The sequence below is a fragment of the Odontesthes bonariensis genome, chromosome 7, assembly GCF_027942865.1.
Source record: "Odontesthes bonariensis isolate fOdoBon6 chromosome 7, fOdoBon6.hap1, whole genome shotgun sequence".
Taxonomy (NCBI): domain Eukaryota; kingdom Metazoa; phylum Chordata; class Actinopteri; order Atheriniformes; family Atherinopsidae; genus Odontesthes; species Odontesthes bonariensis.
Genome location: NC_134512.1, coordinates 21,571,168 through 21,594,380, shown reverse-complemented (window position 1 = coordinate 21,594,380; position 23,213 = coordinate 21,571,168). Strand labels below are relative to the sequence as shown.

Below are 23,213 nucleotides of genomic sequence, written 5' to 3'. Positions count from 1 at the left end.
AGGTAAAGTCCTAGGTAGAGGAGATTATTAGCTGCACAATGCAGACAGTACAGAAAAGAACAAGATAGAGTAATAGTGTCCAGTAGCTAGTCCAGAGCATGATGCCTGTCGTTTCTAATATACTCAATAAAGGGTCCCCAGACTTCAAGGAACTTGTGATGAGTGTCTGACAGAGTATATCAAATTTCTTCCACATAAATACAAGAAACCATATCATTCAACCATTTTTTATAACAGGGAGGAGAAACTGATTTCCATTCTCTAAGAATGACTCGTTTTGCTACGACCATGCCGAACATGAGCGCTTGCTGTAATGATGAGGGAAGAGTGAGAGAGAAGTTGGAGCAGCCCAGTATTATCAGAAGAGTGTCAGGGATCAACTGTTTACTGTATACAACACTGTACAAGTGGAAAATGTCATCCCAAAAACTCCGAAGCTTGGGGCAAGACCAGAAAAGGTGACCCAGAATCATCTAATTTGGATTTATCACAGATAGCAGAAACAGAGGGAAACATCCTGTTCAGTTTGGTCTTAGAGAAATGTAACCGGTGAATGACTTTAAACTGATTAAGTTGAAGTCTGGCATTGATAAAGCAAGATTTGATCCTATTCAATCCCTGGGACCAGAGCGCATCAGAAATCTCAACACCGGTGTCTGATACCCAGGCTTCTTTAATATGGAGGGAAGGGGCTGCCAAACTAAAAAGGTTAACAAATTGAGAGATCAAGCGTTTGGAGGTGGGAGGTTTGGACATTAGGTCATAAAAGTTGTGTTGCTCAGGCAAAGTTTCAAAGTGAGGGATCGACTGCCTAACAAAATTTCTGACTTGCAAATATCGGAAAAAATGGCTGGAAGGGAGACCGAATTTTTCCTGCAATTGTGCAAAAGACGCAAAGCCTTTGTTGGACCACTGTACAAAAGCAGCATCCATTGTGCCTGGTTTAAAACAAGGGTTCTGACAAATAGGGGCGTAGATAGACAGTCCGGGGAGATTTAACACACCCTTTATCTGTTTCAGAATCTTAAATGTATTACGCATTACAAAATCATCCTTAAAACATCTAAAAGGGAGATTTAGTTTTGAGAATAGGATGGCCGCTAGGGAGGCACCTGCGTGCACTGAAGCTGCCCGAGTCTCTATTACAGGGCAACTGGGGCAAAGGGAATCTCTCTGCTCGGCAGCAGTAGCAGGGTGACTCCAAAAAAACAATGCTCTGGCATTACAGGCCCAATAGTAATGGCGGAAGACAGGGAGGCTGAGACCTCCCTCGGTTATGGGTTTGTGTAGGTGAGCCTTAGAGATACGAGAAGGCTTATCAGCCCAAATAAAGGGAATAATGATGGAATCTATCAACTTGAAGAAAGAGGCTGTGAGATATATGGGTACGTTTTGGAAAAGATGCATAAATTTTGGAAGAACTACCATCTTGACAATATTGACACGACCAATTAACGAGAGAAGAAGAAGTTTCCATTCGTCAATCATAATTTTGAGTTTACCAATCAGGGCAGAATAGTTTAACTTAAAAAGAAGCTTTGGATTCCTGGTAACGTTGATCCCAAGATAGACAAAGTACTCTGTGGAGACTTTAAATGACAAGTTGTCGAGAAAGACAGGTTTGGGCCCATCAGACAGAGGCATAAACACAAACTTCTCCCAATTAATGGTAAAGCCAGAGAGCTGTCCGAAATTCTTTCTAAGATTTAAAAGTGGAGTGAGGGACACCCTAACATCCAACAAAGTCAGAATTACGTCATGTGCGTACAAACCAATGGGACTATCAGATGCTCCACGCCCGATGCCAGTAATCTGAAGACAAGATCTAATGGAGATAGCCAGAGGCTCTAGAGCAAGTGCAAAGAGCAAAGGGGAGAGGCTGCATCCCTGTCTAGTTCCGCGATGCAATGAGAAAGGGGGACTTCTGTCATGGTTAGTCAAGACCGTGGACTTGGGGCATGCATAAAGCATTTTTAAAAGAGTCATGAATTTATCACCAAATCCAAACTTTTTGAGTGTCGCAAACATGTGTCTCCATTCAATTTGGTCAAACGCTTGTTTAGCATCTAATGAAACAGCAGCAGAGTGCGATAGATTGGTGGAATACATAACATTTAGCAGACGACGGGTATTGGAGAAGGCAAACCTATCTGGGATAAAGCCTGTCTGATCGGGGTGGATTAATGTGCCAACATGTTCATTTAATTGGCTAGTCAAAACTTTTGCAACAATCTTTTGGTCGCTGTTCAGGAGGCTTAAAGGGCGGTAAGACCCAACATTAGTGCTGTCCCTGTCTTTTTTAAGGAGAAGGCAAATATGAGCATCATACACGCTACTGGGAAAGATTCCATCTTTCACAGAGCAATTTATCATTCGAAGAAGAAGAGGGGCAATTATATTAATATGTTTTTTATAAAATTCTATTCCAAAGCCATCAGGGCCACTAGCTTTACCATTGGGAAAGGAGCGAATGGCTGTTTTTATTTCCTCTAGTGTGAGGTCAGAATCCAATTCAAGCTTGGCGGCTTCATTAAGAGTTGGAATGTTCAAAGAGTTAAAAAAAATGATCAAGGACAGAGTCAGTGGGGTTAGATTTGGAGGTATACAGCTGACTGAAAATATCTAAAAATCTGTCATTAATAAGTTTGGGATAAGTTATTAATTGTCCAGTGGCAGAGGAAATTTTGTGTGTTGCCCTGTCTGCCTGTATGCCTTTTAAAGTGATACTCCGGAGTAGATTCAACCTGGGGTCATTTGAACCGTGATATCCAGCCAAGTAGCCCACCCGCAGTTTTTTCGATATTGGCTGAACATCAGCTGAGTCACTGAGTTATCCAGAATAGCTTCGTACAAGGGTTAATGGATCCTGGTCCGTATCTCCAAAATTACCACACTAAAATCACATGCCATGACACCAAACTTCTACAGTAGTACAAATATGGTCTGTACTCACCAAACGATGCATTTGGAAGTTTGAAAATAGTCCAGGAGTTTATTATTATCAACACAAGCCTGATAGCTTTTCTGCTGCTAAAGCTGCGTCGACGTCACTTCAGGGAGCTGGGAGCTTCAAAGTAAGATGAGGGTTGATCTACTACTGTAGACAACAAAGCAAGGCTGCTCAATTTCTCCATTGATAAAATAACTTCACAACTCTACAACATAAAAAAATCATAAAAAAAAACATGTAGAATATAGCATATACTTTGTTGTCTACAGTAGTAGATCAACCCTCATCTTATTTTGAAGCTCCCAGCTCCCTGAAGTGACGTCGACGCAGCTTTAGCTGCAGAGAAGCTATCAGGCTTGTGTTGATAATAATAAACTCCTGGACTATTTTCAAACTTCCAAATGCATCGTTTTGTGAGTACAGACCATATTTGTACTACTGTAGAAGTTTGGTGTCATGGCATGTGATTTTAGTGTGGTAATTTTGGAGATATGGACCAGGATCCATTAGCGCTTGTACGAAGCTATTCGGGATAACTCAGTAACTCGGCTGATGTTCAGCCAATATCGAAAAAACTGCGGGTGGGCTACTTGGCTGGATATCACGGTTCAAATGACCCCAGGTTGAATCTACTCCGGAGTATCACTTTAAATGCCTAGCAAGTAATTTGTCAGGCTTATCTCCTAGCTCAAAGTGCTTTTGCTTAAGTTTGCGTATATAATTTCCAACCTGTTCTCCCAACATCTGGTTATGGTCGTACTTTATCTTCAGGATGGCGCTAAGGGTGTCTTCATCATTTGCATTGCGGTAAGTGTCCTCCAATGCTGCCAAGTCAGCCTCAATAGCTGCAAGACGCCTCAGCCAGGACCTTTTAATGGAGGATTGATATGAAATGATATCACCCCGTAGTACAGTGGAAACCGCTTATAGTGGTCACGGATATAGTAATCAACCGCTTATATAGATCAAAAGGCTTGGGACGGAATCATTTCTATACAAATGCTGTTTAAATAATTCGTTTATAGTGATCAAGAAATCCGCTTATAATGTTCATTTTTGGCCATTTTATGAATGTAAACATGTGCAAAAATAATTTTAAAACTACGTGTAGCTATTTTATTTTTTACTCTCTTGATTCCTTTCTGGACGTCTGCTTCTGCCTCGCTAGCTAACGTAACGAGTTGACATCAGGCAGCAAGCGCGCGAATCATGGCTGGAAAAAGGAAGTCATGGAGGAGCATGTGTCCGAGGATGGGTGCTGGAGAGCGGATTGAATGCGCGTGTGACCGCTGGAAGCTCCAGGCTGGTTCTTGTAAGATGGGAGGCCGGTGTTCATTCGATTTCTCCTACTTGTCGAGAATTGCTACTTTGTGGTTTTGTGTCAAGTTTTGTTTTCACGCCAAGTAGCACAAATCGACAGAACACCGGCACGGAGGAGCATGGATCCGAGCAGGGGTGCTGAAAGGCAGATTGAATTCAAACTTTTTTTTCTGACTTGTAAGAAAAAAAATGCACCGGCGGCACAGCAGAGAATAAGTTACGTACTGTATTTGAGTTAGCCTACAGTATGTCTGCGCACTGCGCAGTAGGCCTACTGTAATTAAACTTGCATGATAATAAAATTCAGTAAATGCTGAAGCTATCCGTTTCATTTAATTTTTCTCATTGAAAAACGATACAAATGGCATTTAGATGATATTCTGCATAAAAAAATAAGTGAAATACCTGTACTGTAATACAAATTCAGTTTTAGTAATCAACCGCTTATAGTGTTCAAATTGGCTCTGGACCAACGTGATCACTATAAGCGGTATCCACTGTACTACCTTAAATGACTCCCATAAAACTGAGTCAGAGACTGCCCCGTTATCATTAGTAAGCAGGAATTCTGAAATCTTCGCAGAAATTAAGTCATGAAATGCTTTATCAGAGTTTAGAGAGGGATTAAATTTCCAGTTGTATGAAGGTGTGTGGAGGTTGAAATTAATTTGAATTGAAAGAGGAGCATGATCCGACACTAAAATACTATGGTATGTTGAACTGAGTGTGTGCGAGATTAGGTTAGAGTCTACTAAGAAGTGGTCAATTCTGGTTAAAGTACCATGTACAGGAGAAAAGAAAGAGTATTGCCTCTCAAGGGGGTGCTGAAGCCTCCAAATATCAACTAAATCGAGCGATTTCATCAAAGTATTGAGGACTGGCACAGATTGCAACGTTGGGGCAGCTTTGTTGGAGGACCTATACAAATGAGGGTGAAAATAGCAATTAAAATCACCCCCAATGACTATATTATGAGTATTGTATTCTGCACAAAGATTGAAAACCTTACTGAAAAAAAAAAAAAAAAAAATCAGGGCAGTCAAAATTGGGGGCATAAATGTTTAAAAGAGCTAACGGAAAAGAGTTGATTGCACCAGTAACAAGGACATATCTCCCACCTGGGTCCGCTGTTATGGAATTGAATACAAACGGGATAGTTTTGCGGATTAGGATGGCAACCCCTCTCGCCTTAGATGAGAAAGCGGATTGGTATACTTGTGACACCCATAAAGATCTCAAACGTCTCTGCTCTGTAGGTTGAATATGGGTCTCCTGCAAAAAAATTATATCAGAGGACAAGGATTTTAAATGCGAGAATACTTTCCCCCTCTTAAGTGCCTTGCCAAGACCTCTACAATTCCAGGAAGTAAAAGTAATAGGACTCATTCCCTGCCTGGCGAGATGACTATCCTGCATTTAGGAAACAGAAGGACAGAAAATAAAGGCTGACATGACAAGAAACTGGCAGTTTAATACACACCAAAAACAAAAACAAAAAACCCAGAACACGCCAAAAGCCACAACAAGAACTAGGTGGCAAAACCCTCTGTCCATCGCGGAGGCTGCCGGGTAACAGAGACGGCTAAACCGCACGGAAATAAACTTGCCTATACTAAGATCACAGTGAGCACCTCCAAAATGTAGATTAATGAAAGAAAGGTGCACCTATAGGAACATGCTTATAACAAACAGTCGCTTAAGCCCATACTTGGAATGTTTGAGGGAGTGAAACATAGGTAGATCAAACATAGAAAAGAAAAATGGATCAAAATCGTACCGGGGTAAACAAAGTTGGGCTAAATACTTTAAGTAATAGATTAAAAACATATGGCACTGGGACGATACCTCAGCCGTGTAGTCGGGGAATATGTAGACCCTCTCACCTTGGTACTGTAGCGGGGCTTGTTGGCGGCTGAGTCGGAGGATACTGACCAGGTCGGGCTGCGGTGGGCCCGATCGATTTTGACGGGCTTGGTGAAGTTATCCCGGCCAAGAAGCTCTGGTATCAGTCGCGAGACAAACTCAGTTGGGCGACCGTTTTCTTCCCCCTCTTTAATGCCCACTATCCTGACGTTAAGCCTACGAGAGCGGCCCTCCAAGTCATTCCCTTTAGCTTTGAGGAGCCCGTTAGCCGTCGATAAATCCCTGCATGTGGCCTCCAGCGCCGCGATGCGGCTATCGGTGGTGGAGAGAGCCTCGTCCATGTCGTCCGGGCGGTGCTCAGCTTCGCGGTGTTCTTTTTGAAGAGTGGATGGGCATGCTTCGATTGAGTCGAGGCGCCCCTCCATCGACTTCTTCAGGTCATCCACAAGCGTGCAAATCTTGACGAGCTCGACGCCATGGCTAGCGATAGCGGCTAATATAGCATCGGTGTTAGCAGCAGACGGGCTCGCCTGGGATGTCATCTTTTTACCCTCGTCCTTCTTAGGCATAGCGTAAAAACAAAGTGCAATCGATTATGATGCAGAACGGCGACAGGGCAGCGATAAATATAATGTTCAGGTGCAGTAGTTTAAGAAAATGGAGGTAGCGGCACGGAGCTAAGGCAAACCACGTCTACTCCATTACAGCACACGAGCGCCCCCAACAATTGTCATTCTTATCTAGTTAGGTGCAAATCGGATGATGTATGTGTGATTTAGAGCTGAACTATGCAAGCGGCGAGGGATTGAAATTTGCCATTCTGCCACGCCCACAGGCTCCAGTCAGCAGCCAGTGGTGAGAGAAGGATGGTGAATGTCAAACACAGCATTAAACCTGCATGAATTTAGGAGTAATGTAAAAGTAAAAAAAAAAACAGTTCTGGATGGTGGATGGGTTTTGATTAAAAAAAAAAAAAAAAAAAAAGAAACACAGTTCTGTTCAAAGGGGGCGGGGCTTAGTGAAATGTCAGACTTTAAAGCTTAGCCACGCCCACATACTGTGACGTAGACAAAAATGATAGAACAGTCATCAAAAGAATGTCATCACTGTGATGTCATAATGAGATCAGACACATCAGTGTGATGTCAGCAAACATTCAATATATATGGTATATATACCCCAGCCAAATAGTTAACCAACTCCCCAACTGGTAACGGACACATCTGGACAAGTTAACAGTGAATACACAAAGATCATAAATCTGAGTGTTTGGAACAACAACACAATGTCAGATTCTCTCCAGGCTCTCTCAAAAGAGAATGAGATTCTCAAAAGTGAGAATCAAATCCTTCAGAAAGAACTCAAGGATTTGGACAAGACAAACATTGCAGAAACAGAAGAATTGGAGAAGACGTTACAGTACTTTCAAAATATGAATAGGAACTTGAAGCAACAGATTCGGACAAACGATGCAGAAAAAGAAGCAATGGAGGTAAGTTTACAAGTGGAAAAAGAGAGCATAGCTCTGCAGAAACTCAAGGATCAGATGAAGAAAATCACCCAAGAGCTTGAAGTAACAGCGCAGACCTGTCGAGACATGACCCAGGAAAATGTTTCTGTCCGTCAGGAGAATCAGGCCCTGAAACTGCAAGTTTGTGAGCTCCTGGAAAAAATTCTGGATGGAGAAGAAACGATAAAACAGAGGAGGGAAGTCGAAGAAAGTCCTCAGTTCCAAGGGACTTTTGGGAGAATTACTTGGAATGACTTGGATACAGAACACGGAAGATTGATTGAATGCCTTCGCAAAGAAATAGACCGTTTGGAGCAACAGAATCCGACAAACAATGCAGAAAAAGAACCAATGGAGGTAAGTTTACAAGTGGAAAAAGAGAGCATAGCTCTGCAGAAACTCAAGGATCAGATGAAGAAAATCACCCAAGAGCTTGAAGTAACAGCGCAGACCTGTCGAGACATGACCCAGGAAAATGTTTCTGTCCGTCAGGAGAATCAGGCCCTGAAACTGCAAGTTTGTGAGCTCCTGGAAAAAATTCAGGATGGAGAAGAAACGATAAAACAGAGGAGGGAGGTCGAAGAAAGTCCTCAGTTCCAAGGGACTTTTGGGAGAATTACTTGGAATGACTTGGATACAGAACACGGAAGATTGATTGAATGCCTTCGCAAAGAAATAGAGCGTTTGGAGCAACAGAATCCGACAAACAATGCAGAAGAAGAACCAATGGAGACGTTAAATAGGACTTTGGAGCAACAGAATCTGACAAACAATGCAGAAGAAGAACCAATGGAGACGTTAAATAGGACTTTGGAGCAACAGAATCTGACAAACAATGCAGAAAACGAACCAATGGAGAGGTTAAATAGGACTTTGGAGCAACAGAATCTGACAGACAATGCAAAAGAAGAACCAATAAAGCAGACGATAAAGGATTACTGCAGAACAAACGAGCAATTTGGATATGTCTTTTGTTGTATACTTGCAGGGGTCCTTGTTGTTGGGGCCATTTTGATCATTTTACTCATTTAATGACAGGACAGTTGGAGAGAGACAGGAATGCAAGGGACAGAGAGAGGGGGGAGACATGCAGCAAGGGGCCGCTCGGTGCGGGACTCGAACCGGGGCCAGCTGCAGCGAGGACTGTAGCCTCTGTACATGGGGCGGCTGCTTAACCCACTACGCCACCGACCGCCCTGGAAAATCTATCTTTAAGACAACAAAAGGATGATATCCTGAGGGCAAAGATTGAAGTGGAGCTAAGTTTACAAGTGGAAAAAGAGAGCATAGCTCTGCAGAAACTCAAGGATCAGATGAAGGAAATCACCCAAGAGCTTGAAGTAACAGCGCAGACCTGTCGAGACATGACCCAGGAAAATGTTTCTGTCCGTCAGGAGAATCAGGGCCTGAAACAGGAAGTTTGTGAGCTCCAGGAAAAAATTCAGGATGGAGAAGAAACGATAAAACAGAGGAGGGAGGTCGAAGAAAGTCCTCAGTTCCAAGGGACTTTTGGGAGAATTACATGACTTGAATACAGAACACAGAAGATTGATTGAAAGCCTTCACAAAGAAATAGAGCATTTACAAAGCAAAAGCAAAAACTAAAAGAAAAGGGACCTCCAGATACAAAATGAACAGTTGACCATAAATAATGAGTACCTGGTCAAAGATACCAAATTCCTATAAAGCCGAAACAATACCTACAAATTAAAGAACGAATAAATAGAGAAAACGTTACAGGACATGGAAAATAAGAATAGAATTTTGGAGCAACAGATTCTGACAAACAATGCAGAAAAAAACTGAGACAAAGTAAAGTACAAATAAAGTAACAACATAAATATTATCTGCTGTTTCCGCCTCATTCCTGTGATCAAAATGTTTACCTGTAATTTGTAAGTGATTCCAACCTTTATTTAAAAAGACGAGCCAGAAGAGGAAGAACTGAACAAAGGAAGGAAGGCTCTCCTACTACCAATCGATGAGCTTAGAAGAACGCTCCGATATCCTGCTAAATATTATTTACAAATAAAGTAACAACATAAATATTATCTGCTGTTTCCGCCTCATTCCTGTGATCAAAATGTTTACCTGTAATTTGTAAATGATTCCAACCTTTATTTAAAAAGACGAAGAAGGGGTTTTCAGAGCTTTTGACCAAAGAAAATGAAAATAAATGTAGAATCTAATGCGTCAACAAACTCAATAAAAGTTGTTCTAGAGTCAATTTTCCCTTCCTTTAATGACAGTTTTTAATGCTTTGGGAACTGAGCATACTGATTGTTTTTCAGGGGAATCTGTGTCCACTTTGGTTGAATCCAAGATTTCAGCTGCTCAACAGTTTGTGGTTGTTGTTGTCTGATTCTCCAAATTTTCAATAGCCACATCTGTACTATTGGGCCAAAAGCATTTCCACCATCACTTCCAGAGCTTCTTCGGGGCTTTCAGCTCTCGATAAATTAGGCTTTGACTCCGAACCATCTCTGGAACTGCTTTGGTGGATAAACCCACGAAAAGATGCAGATGAGGAAATCCAGGTTTTAATAAAAATGCTTTGAGGGTTTTTAGAGAGTTATTTGTGTTTAATATAGATTTGCATTGTTGTGCCAAGCCAATAAGTATGAAAAACTGTTAGTAGGACAGTGATGTTATTTACTTATCTTTCTAACGGTCAGGGTAGCAAAATATAATCCGTTTTTCTGTCAAAACGAAAAAACTGAAAAAGCTGTCCTTTTTCCATTTTTCGTTTTAAACCAAAAACAGAAAAACAGATTTTTCTGTCTTCATAAAAAAAAAAGAAAGAAAAAGAAAAAACCCAAATCAAATAACGGCCCAAATTTGTTTTTTGGAAATTACTTTTTTCATTTTTCGTTTCAACTCCCGGCTGGGGCCTTTCTGTGTGGAGTTTGCATGTTCTCCCCGTGTATGCGTGGGTTTGAAGATGACGGCGGGCAGACCGGAAGCGGAAGTAATGCCAAAATAAAAGTAGCGTGCTAATTTAATATCAAACACATTTACCGCTTTTTATACACCCATTGTAGGTAGTAGGCTGCATTTATTTTGTGTAAGTGAAACTACAACTGCTGGTTATTTGGGAGAACGTGATAGCCTATATAGAATTATTATTGTAAGCTATTTTTATGAGCCCTGGATAGAGGGATGTTTGAGCAGGGAAACGTAACATCCTGTAGTGATGTTAAGAGCTTTTATTTTGTACGCAAGACAGGAAATAGTTCTCTTGTTAAAGGGGAGACACGGCAGGCAAAAACAGTGATTTTTCATGCAGTGGTCAATTTTTTGATTTTGGGCTAGTCTACTTCACATTTTGTTTAATCGCGGCAGTACGTTTCGCCCAAATTTACCAAAATGAATTCCCCTATTTAAATCTTTAAAGCTGCAGTTGGCAGGTTTTCAAAATTGCGAGTCTAAAGTTGGAAAATTCGAACTGATACAACTTTCAGGTCCCTCCCCCAACCTTTAACAAGCTCCGAATCGCCCCCCAAACCCCTCCCCCTCTGTGGACGAGGTTGTGCACTGAGTTCACACCAGTGTGAGCGCACACAAGCTGCAGCAGACTCACGCTCAGCAGTACCCAGGCTCCGCCCTCGCAGTGACGCAACACCTTCGGCTCTGCTACACTTACTCAGGCAAACTGCTCATTCAGGTGGATTCGAGTTCCCGAAAAAATGGGAACTCCATTCACTTTGTCGGGAAGCAATCAACTTTGAGCAGCGCCAACGGCCCAGGGTAGAGGCGTGTTCAAGGTAGTGACGTGGTTGAACTGCCACTCAACCCATGGATTGTACACGGAAGCGCTTCATTCAATATCAACATGGAGCAGCGTCAAGCTTTTGACACTGCTGTAGATGCTGTAATGAAAGTGTTCGACGGGAGATTCTCGTTAAAAATCGAGCAAAGAACAGCCCTTGAATCATTTCTTGACAGGAAAGACGTTTTCGCCTTGCTCCCTACTGGCTTTGGTAAGAGTTTAATCTACCAGTTAGCCCCGCTGGTAGCTAAATCATACGTCAGAGGAAAGAGTGGTGTGATTGGCTTAAGCTTAGGCACAGCCTTTTCTGGCCACAACCAGTAGCAACCCGAGGGAGGCGGGTTGACCAGGCCATTTCGAATCGTATTCGTTATGGTCTTGGTCAGACCAGAATCTCGAAGAGATTTGAAAGTCTATGTTAATCAGGCTAGCTCAGCAGCGTGTGCACAAGCTGTGATTGACAGGTAGGATTCCTCCACCCTAACTTGATTGGTTAAAAACAGCCGGGAGCGCTCGGTTTTTGCAAGCATGATTACAGGCTTCAGAGGGAGCTACAGATTTCGTTATTTTTCCAAAACAGCCTATTTAATATTCTACTTCCAGAATCCCATGACAGTTCAAGCTAATATGACTAAAAAAAAGTTGCCGACCGCAGCTTTAAAGGCCGTTTAATCTTTAAAGGCTCAAAATCAGTTTTTTGTATTTTTCCAGTATCAATATCTCAGACTATGGAGCACCTACTGACACCAAACTTTCCAGTTATACACTTAGCAGTATTCTGAAGATATTTACTGAAGGATTTGTTGATAAATCATTTCTGGCCTGATTTATGTGACATTATAATAAAAAAAATATGGCGAAAATCAATGTTTTTTAGCCTATGGGTGGTATATTTTGATTTCCTAGGAAATGAAAGCAGATATCCTGAAATCCCTCTGTAATGTTCTTTTCATTTTGTGTGTAAACAAAATGAACAAAGAATTTTGCATCTGGCTTTATCATATGTTCAGATCTATCTTCCGGAAATATATGCAATATTGTGCGCATATTTAATGAGATAATGCCTTTTTTGCATAATTAAACATACAAATTTCTAAAACTTGTAATACATTTTTTTTCATACTTGTATAAGTAATCAACTGAGGAAGTTTCATGGTGATATCTATTATAAGGTCCAGTTCTTTGTACCTTTTTTGTATTTAAGGTTATATATAATACAACAATAGAAATAATATGTTGTTGTGTTGTTGCCGGGGTAAGGCCGACTGACCTGTGGTCTCTTCCACCCGACACCTGGCTCTTCCCACCACGATGGTTGCGTTTTCGTTGCTGAAGCCCGTCCCTCGTCAGAAGGGTCCCGAGGCCGCTCGATCCTGAAACCATCAGCGGTATTTAGCCAGCTTTAACAGGCGCGCACACAGAGCGTGAAGCATGCGTCACATGCGTGAGTCTCATTTCCAACACACCTGAAGACGGGCTGATCCCAGTCACCACTGGAGTTTCCTCCTCTGACCACTCAAAGCTGCAGTCGCCCGAACATTTCGAGGGAATGCCGTTGATGTGCACCTCCACCTGCGAACAGCGTTGCATCTAATTTCTGCTCCCCGGAGGCACAAACTACATAAATTCTACGCAGAGGGACAAAAACAGCGTCTGCTCTGAAGGTTTTATAGATGCAAACACATCAGCTGACGGGTGGCGTTGAAGTGCTTTCTGCACCTGGGGTTTGTTCTCCACCACACGGAAGAAATCTCCCGTCAGGCCTCGGATCAGCAGTCCACCTTTCTTCTTCTCGTTGGCCGAAACGACGACGTCTTTGCCCACAACGGCCGAGCCGTCGACCTGAAAGGAGCAGGAGTCACCATCAGAACCAGAACTTTCACAGGTGGTCACAAAGTTCCTGGAGAAACTCCAAAAGTCCGAACAGAGGAGGTCGGAATCAGAATCTGAATTAGAATCAGAATTCGTTTTATTGTCATTGTTAGTGAACAGTGTTCACTAACTAGGAATTTGCTGCGGCGTAAGGTGCAAACACGTAACATAGGATATAATGATAAAAAATAAAGAATAAAAATATATGTATATAAAATGTACAAGGTGTGTACAACAATACACATGTTGCTCTGTATATTGGTTACATATAATGAGTGAAGACTGCTAATAAAAATACTGATTCTAAGCTCCGTATTTAAAAAAAAAAAATTTTAAACTTTTTTTTAAAACTTTTTTCTTTTTATTTAATTTTTTTAAAACATTAAAAAAAGTATTACATTTTTTTTTTTAAATATATTTTATTCATTTTTTATTCATATTTCATATTTAATTTTAATTCTCTTTTTATTGGTAGCAGGACAAGGAAGAATTTCACTGCACATTGTACTGTGTATGAAAATAAAACCATCTTGAATCTATGTAATATGATAATATGCTGTAATTTGACCATAAAACTAATTATTGTTGCATCCGTAATGGGTTATGTTAGTGTAAAGCCTCACTGTGCAGTTTTATAGCACAATCATCCCTAATTTCAGCCATAAACACATTCATTTCTATATCTAAGATGCCATGTTTTCTAAAGGCAAGCAAAGGTAGCATCACACAAACTGTTTGTTCAGTTCTGAGCAACTTTAAAGTGAATATCTGCACACCATGCTGAGATATGCCAAGTTTTCAGCTAAAAGCTCTTTGGGAATCACCTTGTTGCTGCAAAAATCCTGTTTTCTGTCTGTCAGACTGTGTTATCTTTGCTGTTTTTCACAGATGCAGAAATGGGAACAAATCTTAATTCCAGTCTAAAACCAACAAAGAGCTTCTAGATTTTTCATTTCTGGTGGCATAAAACAGTTTAATCATGTAATTTATATTATTTTTTCCATAATTAGTCATTAGATTATATCTTATATTCCTTTTTAAGCTTTAAATTGAATCAGTTTTAATGTAAACGTACAAAAAAGTTGAAACTATGAAGCTGTTTTTCACAGATGCAGCTAAAGAAATGGGAACAAATGATGTGTCTCTGTGACAGGCTGCTGGTAACAAAGTGCCTAAAGATCCAGTTTAAAATGGCTTCTTTGCTAAGCTGTCTGTTCTGTGTGGACACAACACTGGTTCATCCCTTGAGTTAGGAACCTTTTTCCTGTCTGAATGGTTCATAGCTCAGAGTTAAGTGGCTTAACACAGAAAAAAATGGACTGAAGATGAGGGAAAAAGCAGAAAATGTCCAAAGAAAACTCTGAAAGAGCTTCAGAAAGCTGGAGAACTGTTGATCAGGACACTTTAAAAGATTAAAGGAAAGTCTGGCTGCTTGGAGAGAAACAAAGAAGTTAGGTGATGCATTGACTCTTTAAATTACTTTTCGTGACTTTGACTTTGATTTAAATCTTGTGTCCTACAGACATAAGCAGGTCATTTCACCTTAAATCTAACTGCACAAACTTCCACCCTGTAAATTACACGTTATTTCACGTGTCTGTGGGATCTTTTTGGGTCAGTAACAGCTGTTCGGAGCACAGAGTGGGACCTTCATCAGAGGCTGGTCTCCGGGCTCCGTCAGCCACTCCACACTCCACTTGGGCCGCCTGCAGCTTCCCTGCTTTGCCACTTTCAGCCGGCCCATCCCTGCGACTCCCTCCAGAGCGTACTTCAGATCCTCCTCACTGATGTCCGTGGACAGACCTGAGACACGCAGAGACAGCCATGAGATGCTGGATCAGACCTTCTCTCTGGGAAACTACTTTAATTGTGAGAATGCATTAAGGCATTCTCACAATTAAGTTCCTGTTTCTCTTTATTATTATTATTATTATTACGCCAGTTTTCGACACCTAACTACTCCTGTATACTTTCAGCTATTTCTACAATTCTGCCATCAAAACGTTCAGCTCTTTCAGCAGATTCCTTCTATCATTTTTGGTGTTTTTAACTTTTACGCTTTTTAAGATATTCAACTTTTATTCAAATTTTCCCGTCATTCAAATGAATGGAAACTGCTTTCAGCTCTTCCAAATCATCTCCCTCTTTCCAACCCAACTATTTCTGCATGCTTTCAGCTAGAGACACCATTCAAACTTTAAATGGGTCACAAGACATTCAGCTATTACCAGTTGTTTCAGCTTTTTCAAATCTTCAGCCAATTTTGAAATATGACAGTTTCAAAAACATGAACATTTTGCTCCTTCTTGATTTTTATGAATGAGACATTCAGCAGTGCGTGCTGATAAGTTTCAAATTTTTCAGTTTTTTTCAAACAAATAGCTCAAACAGTTTAACTTAGAGAAACAAATTATACCTTAAAATGTAGGAAATTTTGTCCTCTTTCAGCCGATGTAACTACTAAAGAGCTGACACTTGGAGAATTTCAGCTATGAGCCGAGATCAACCTCTCAAATTCTCTGACTAACTCCAATGTTAAGTTTGGTAGTACACAAAAATCACAAAATGACCTCAACCAATACCTTAGCAACAGTTTTTACTGCTAAAATTGAACCATTTTCAGCTTTTTTAGCATGGTCAGCTATCCCCATTCAGCTCATAAGCATTCTCACTGCTGTTTCACAGGAACTGCTCCTTCTAGTTCTATTTGTTGAAGAAGCATTTGGAAGCCATCCAAACGTCTTATCTGCAGCGGTTTGGTGTCATCTCGTCATTCTTACTGCGGCGAGTGGCTTAAAAGTCAGTAATCAGCTGTGGGTCTAAAGGAATTTCAATTGTTTTGGATCGCTTTGAAATGTCTGTGTGATCTACCTTCAGCTCGGTCTCCGTAGATCTCGACGTCAAAGGTGCCGCTCAGAGGAGGCGTGGCTCTGCAGAGACGAGTGATGGTGAGGGTGGCTCCGCCTCCTCTAAACTCCGCCGCGTCCTCACTGATGTTGAACGGCTTTGAACACACGTCGGAGGGGAGAAAAGATCAGCCCGCTTGTTTCATCGCTTTCAACACGTTATTTTGTTTTCTAAACATATATTTATTGGTTTGTCATGTTAACAATTTCTCCCCCTACCTAACAATGCCAACAATTTAAACATCCCAAACATATGTGCAGTAAAGAAAATAATAATTAAATAATTAAAAAAGATACAATAAACCGCAGTAATTAGACAGCAAATTACTCTGCAATGAATATGAAAAAATGAAAATAATAAAAATGAATAAGTAAATAAACACACATATAAAAATAATAATAATTTTAAAAAAGTATTCAAAATGTAGGTTACAGCTTGCACTCCCAACAACTAATTAAATAATTTTCATTATCTCATTCTCCCTCCCTCAACAGTTCCAGAAATATCCTCCAAATATTATAAAATTCAGAAGCCTTCTTTCTAACAATATATGTCAGTTTTGTAAGAGCCAAACTCGATGTTAAGTTATTTAACCAGTGGGTAAAAGAGGGACAACCAACATTTTTCCAGCATAATGCAATGACAACATGTTATTTTTAAACCCACTACAGGATTCTACTGTCATTTATTTCTGTTTCTTATGTTTTCGGACGTTTTGTGTTTAATGCCCCGGTTGACCTTTTGAGTATTTGTGTAAAAAACCTCTTAAGGTGAGATGATGCCAACAAACTCCGGCTGTAAATACTGTAAAATTAGTCCAAACATTGTATGAAAAGCTGTTAATTGAGAAAATAACCTCATAAATGTAATTGTGAAATAAAAAGGGACATTAACCATATTTTAGATCTTTAAATTCAATTCATTTTTATTTATATAGCGCCAAATACAACAAATGTCATCTCAAGGCACTTAGATTGTAAGTCCAATTCAAGACAATTGGAATTCAATTAATTAATAATAATCATAATTCATAAAATAATCCAATTCGTTCATATGGAGCCAATTCAAAAACAATTTCCTAGCTAAGAAAACCAACAGATTACACTGAAAACTTTTTGTTTTTCGGTCCAATCTCCCGTCCTGAGCGTGCCTGAGGCGACTGTGGAGAGAAACGACTCCCTTTTAACAGGAAGAAACCTCTGGCAGAACCAGACTCAGGAAGGGTGGCCATCCGCCTGGACCAGCTGGGGTTTGAGAAGACAGAAAGGGGGGGGGGGCACTGTAACACCATTCAAAGGATATCTGTTGGAACAGGGAAACACAAGTTAATGACCACAATAATATCACATATACATAAAGAGAGTAAAGTGAGGAAAGGTGTGACAGATGAGGCCCCCCAGCAGTCTAGGCCTATAGCAGCTTAACTATGGGATGTTTCAGGATCACCTGAGCCATCCCTATTCAAGGTAAGCACAAGAAACTTGTGCTAACGAAAAAATAAATAATAAAATAAAGGACCAGACTCAGTGAGTAATTCCCTATACTCCCTAAATAGATCTGCTCCTCACACCACAACAACCATCTTTTTACAGCCACAAGCTACCTCAGCCTCTCACCAACTGCACACCAGTTACAGCGGGGTGGGGATGCAAACCCTGGTTCGGGTAGGGGGAGAAATAAAAGAGGTAAGATAAGCGGGAATGGGATTCAAACCCTGGTTCGGGTAGGGGGTAATGAAAGTATAGAGGGTGCCAGAGGTGGAGGCAGAACAAGACACACTAGCAGATACACTATCAGATTCAACAGACCTAACTATAAGCTTTATAAAAAAGGAAAGTTTTAAGCCTGGTCTTAAAAGTGGAAAGGGTGTCTGCTTCCCGGACATTTACTGGCAGCTTATTCCACAAGAGAGGGGCCTGATAACTGAAGGCTCTGCCTCCCATTCTACTTTTAGAAACTCTGGGAACCTCAAGTAAACCTGCAGTTTGGGAACGAAGTGCTCTGTTAGGAAAATATCTTACAATGAGATCTTTAAGATATGATGGAGCTCGGTCATTAAGAGCTTTATATGTAAGGAGAAGAATCTTAAATTCTATTCTGAATTTAACAGGGAGCCAATGAAGAGAAGCTAAAACTGGAGAAATATGATCTCTCCTGTTAGTTCTCGTCAGAACTCTGGCTGCAGCATTTTGGATCAGCTGAAGGCTTTTCAGAGAATATGTGGGACAGCCCAATAATAAAGAATTACAGTAATCCAATCTTGAAGTAACAAATGCATGGACTAGTTTTTCTGCATCACTCTGAGACAAGATGTTCCTGATTTTAACAATATTATGAAGGTGAAAGAAGGCAGTCCTAGAAACCTGTTTTATATGCGAGTCAAATGATAAATTCTGGTCAAAAATAACTCCAAGGTTCCTCACTGTAGAACTAGAAACCAAGGAAATACCATCTAGAGTAACTATATAGCTAGACAATTTCTCCCTGAAACGCTCAGGTCCAAAGATAACGACTTCAGTTTTGTCTGAATTTAGCAGCAGACAGTTCTGAGTCATCCAGGTCTTTATGTCTTTAAGACATGCTTGTAGTCTGAGCAACCTATTGGGTTCATCTGGTTTTATAGATAAGTACAGCTGAGTATCATCAGCATAGCAATGGAAATTTATGCCATGCTGTCTAATAATGTTACCTAATGGAACCATGTATAAAGCACAGAACCCTGGGGAACTCCATGACTTACTCTGGTGTGTGAGGAAGATTCTTCATTTACAAGAACAAACTGAAATTTATCAGATAAATATGATTTAAACCAGCCTAATGCAGTTCCTTTAATCCCAATAACATGTTCAAGTCTGTGTAATAAGATACTGTGATCGACCGTATCAAATGCAGCACTGAGATCCAACAGGACAAGCACAGACACAAGTCCGCTATCAGAGGCTAAGAGGAGATCATTGGTAACTTTCAGCAGTGCAGTTTCTGTGCTATGATGCACTCTGAATCCTGACTGAAACTCTTCAAACAGATTATTTCTGTGTAAATGATCACAAAGCTGAGCTGCAACTATTTTTTCAAGAACTTTAGACATAAAAGGGAGATTGGATATAGGTCTATAATGAGCCAACACTTCTGAATCAAGAGTAGGTTTTTTACGTAAAGGTTTAATTACAGCAACCTTAAAAGTCTGAGGTACATATCCTGTCAACAAAGACAGATTGATCAAATCCAATATGGAAGTGTCAATTAATGGGAAAACCTCCTTGAACAGTCTGGTGGGGATTGGGTCTAAAACACAAGTTGATGGTTTAGAAGAGACTATTGCTGTTGTTAGTTCAGAGAGATCAACTGGGCAGAAGCCGTCTAAATACAAATCAGGTTCTAAAGATACTTCTAAAGCTGCTGTACTTGATGATACATCACTGATAATAGTGGGAAGGACTCCATCAATCTTCTCTCTGATAGAAACAATTTTATTAATAAAGAAGCTCATGAAATCATCACTGCTGAGAGTTAAAGGAATAACTGGCTCAGCAGAGCTCGGACTCTTTCTCAGCCTGGCTACAGTGCTGAAAAGAAACCTGGGATTGTTCTTATTCTCTTCTATCAATGATGAATAATAAGCAGTTCTAGCTTTACGAAGGGCTTTCTTATACGTTATTAAACTATCTTTCCGGACTAACTGAGACTCTTCTAAATTAGAGGAACGCCACTGTCTCTCCAGCTTTCTTGCAGTCTGCTTTAAAACACGCAGCTGTGAATTATACCAAGGAGCCAACCTCTTCTGACTGATTACCTTCCTTTTCAGAGGGGCAACATTGTCCAGTGCTGTACGCATTGAAACTATAGTGCTGTCAACAAGAGAGTCAAGTGTTGCTGGAGTAAAGTTTAGGTAGTCGTCCTCTGTCATATCGAAGAAAAGGATGATGGAATTAATTCTTTAAATCTGGTTACAGCATCCTCTGATAGACACCTTCTATACGTAAATTTCTTCTCTGAAACTGTATAGTCAAGTAATGTAAACTCAAAGGTTATCAGAAAATGGTCAGATAAGACAGGGTTATGAGGGAACACAGTTAAAGGATAAGACCGGTTTTTTGACATTGGGCCCTTGATTTCACATTATAACATGATGTTCTACTCACCCCTGCTTGTTGTTGAACATTTGGAGCTGTTCCGAAGATATTCGAGAGGCGTCTGGCTGCTCTCTTGAGATATTCGGCCATGAAACGGTTTCCTATGGGCAAGCTTACACAGGCACAAACTATGCTGTTTATAATTTATTAATTACTGTACACTAGCACTGATAACGTGGAGGTGCGTCGCTTACTTAAAAAAATCCGGGTTACTGTAATTTTGATTTTTTTGTCGTAAAGTGGGTGTTACTGACGTCATCGTCGTGCTACTGCCACAGACAGCCCACAGACCTGCTGCCTATTTATTCATTCGGCTAAAATTCAAAATTAGTAACCCGGATTTTTTTAAGGAAGCGACGCACCTCCACGTTATCAGTGCTAGTGTAGAGTAATTAATAAATTATAAACAGCATAGTTTGTGCCTGTATAAGCTTGCCCATAGGAAACCGTTTCACGGCCGAATATCTCAAGAGAGCAACCAGACGCCTCTCGAATATCTTCGGAACAGCTCCAAATGACCAACAACAAGCAGGGGTGAGTAGAACATCATGTTATAATGTGAAATCAAGGGCCCAATGTCAAAAAAACGGTCTTATCCTTTAACTCTCAACTCTCAATGCCATAAGTCAGCACAAGATCAAGGGTGTGATTAAGGCAGTGAGTCGGTCTGTGAACACACTGAGAAAATCCAATAGAGTCCAATATAGAATTAAAGTTCATATTCAGGCTGTCATTTTCAACATCTACATGAATATTAAAGTCACCCACTACAATGACTTTATCTGTACTCAGCACTAACTGGGATAAAAACTCTGAGAATTCAGACAGAAACTCAGAATAAGGGCCAGGTGGACGATACACAACAACAAACACAGGAGGTTTCTGTGATATCCACTTTGTGTGGGAAAAACTGAGAATCAGATATTCAAAAGAGCTCAAACTAATCTTGGGTCTGGGACTGATGAGTAACCCTGATCTGAAAATAGCTGCCACTCCTCCTCCTCTGCCTGTGGTTCGAGGAACGTGAACATTTAAACAGTCAGAGTTGATTCATTAATGCTAACATGATCCCCCTGCTGCAGCCAGGTTTCTGTAAGACAAAATATATCAATATGATGATCACGCCTCTATGCTTTACACTCAGCTCTAATTAAAAGCTGGACTTCCGGTAGCTCGAGGGTGGGGATGGCTGCGTGAGAACTCTGCTCCAGACCGAACTGCTGTAAACCCCCATTGAATACAGGAGATCTGTCTCGCAAGAGGTCAGTAGTAGATATTAATGTTGGGGGGAGCCGATCGTGGCCTTAGCATGCCGTTGAGAAGCAAGAAAAGGGAAAATGACTCGGAAAACACGGGTGGTGGCGACGAGGCTATTGGCGAGCCGGTCTCGTTAGCTTCCATCCGCAATATCATAAGTGAAACCATGGCTAATGCTACATCGGAGCTGGAGAACAATATTTCTAAACAGTTCTCAGACTTCCGGTGCAATATTCAAGAAGATATTAAAAAACAGCTTGGCAAGATGAGATCGGATATTAATCTAAAGATAGAGGAGACCTTGAAAAAAATCGAAGGGGTGTCGCAGAGACTAGGGGAAGCCGAACAACGGGTTGGAGAGGTGGAGACATTCAGCATGGAAATGAATGACACTTGAAACCAGATGCAGAGAACTCAACTCCAATTGAAATCAAAACTGACCGAACTTGAAGGGCATTCCCGCCGTAATAACATAAGGATCTATGCCATAAAAGAAGGAGCCGAGGGCACCTCCATGATTCGCTTTGTGGAGAACCTCATTCAAACAGAACTGGGTGAGGGCATCAGCCCAAACGAACTTGGTATTGAACGTGCGCACAGAGCACTCGGACCCAGCGCAGCTGATAATGGCCCGCCGAGATCAACGATTGTTAAATTCCTGAAATACACAATCAAAGAAAAGATTATCAGCGCAGCATGGAAAAAGACCATCACGGTGGACGGGAATAGGGGTTTTTTTTGACCACGACTACGCAACAGCTGTTATGGATAAAAGGAGGGAATATCTGCCGATCAAGAAAGTACTAAAAGAGAAGGGAATAGATTCCGCACACCGATGACAAAGATGCGTGTTTTTTTGGACTCGGGGACAGTTACACATGACAACGCGGATGAAGCCGGAGATTACCTACGGGCGAAGGGGTTCCCGATCCCACCGAGACTCGAGATCAGACTGAGGGAGACGGCGCGGCCCGCTTCAACTGGGAACAGGTGAAACGTCCCCAGCGCAAAGACGGCAAGGAATATCAACAAAGGATCTGGGATAAACTACGCGGATTTCAACTAGAGACTGAAACGGACGCCGACGATTGTTAATCCACACCGTCCCATCACAACCCCAGTTTTCCTGAACATCTGGTACCGTTTCCATCTTTAATATATGACACCTGACGGAGACAGTAGGTTGCACCTCTTTGAACACATGAATGACTTTCTTCTCCGTCTTTTTTCAAAACGGCATGTTACAATCTAATTGTCTTATAAACACACATTAAAGTGCACTCCTGTATTACATTAAAGTCATAAAGCATATTATAAGTTGATTAAGTGCACTATTTAAGTACACCTTTTTTCAATGTGTGTTTTCCACCGACTTGTCACCCTGATGATGCCAGTAATTACTGTCGGGTTGGACCTACTTCACCCTGTACGGGTTTATTTTACATACAGAGTTGTTGTTTTTTCTTTTTTTCCTTCTCCTATCATAATACAGTTTAGTTGCTTCATAGGCCAAGACTTTCATATATTTTTCAGAATAAGGCAGTTGGTTGGTAGTGTTTGAATGACAGCCACCCACGCAGATAACTTGAGGGGGCCCCGCGACTCAGCGGCCGAAATATCCCCCTATACAAG

General features: G+C 41.0%; 1 protein-coding gene across 1 annotated transcript in view; it reads right to left on the bottom strand.

Moving 5' to 3' along the window:
* LOC142384706 (fibrocystin-L-like) overlaps window positions 1–23,213 on the bottom strand; it is a 32,011-nt gene that overhangs the window by 1,006 nt on the left and 7,792 nt on the right. The window contains exons 2-6 of the mRNA XM_075471009.1: window positions 16,156–16,288; window positions 14,933–15,087; window positions 13,132–13,254; window positions 12,879–12,984; window positions 12,683–12,785 (exon numbers count right to left, since the gene is read on the bottom strand). Coding sequence (XP_075327124.1) covers window positions 12,683–12,785; window positions 12,879–12,984; window positions 13,132–13,254; window positions 14,933–15,028 — 428 coding nt within the window. The 5' untranslated portion in view covers window positions 15,029–15,087; window positions 16,156–16,288. The remainder of the gene's footprint in view (window positions 1–12,682; window positions 12,786–12,878; window positions 12,985–13,131; window positions 13,255–14,932; window positions 15,088–16,155; window positions 16,289–23,213) is intronic.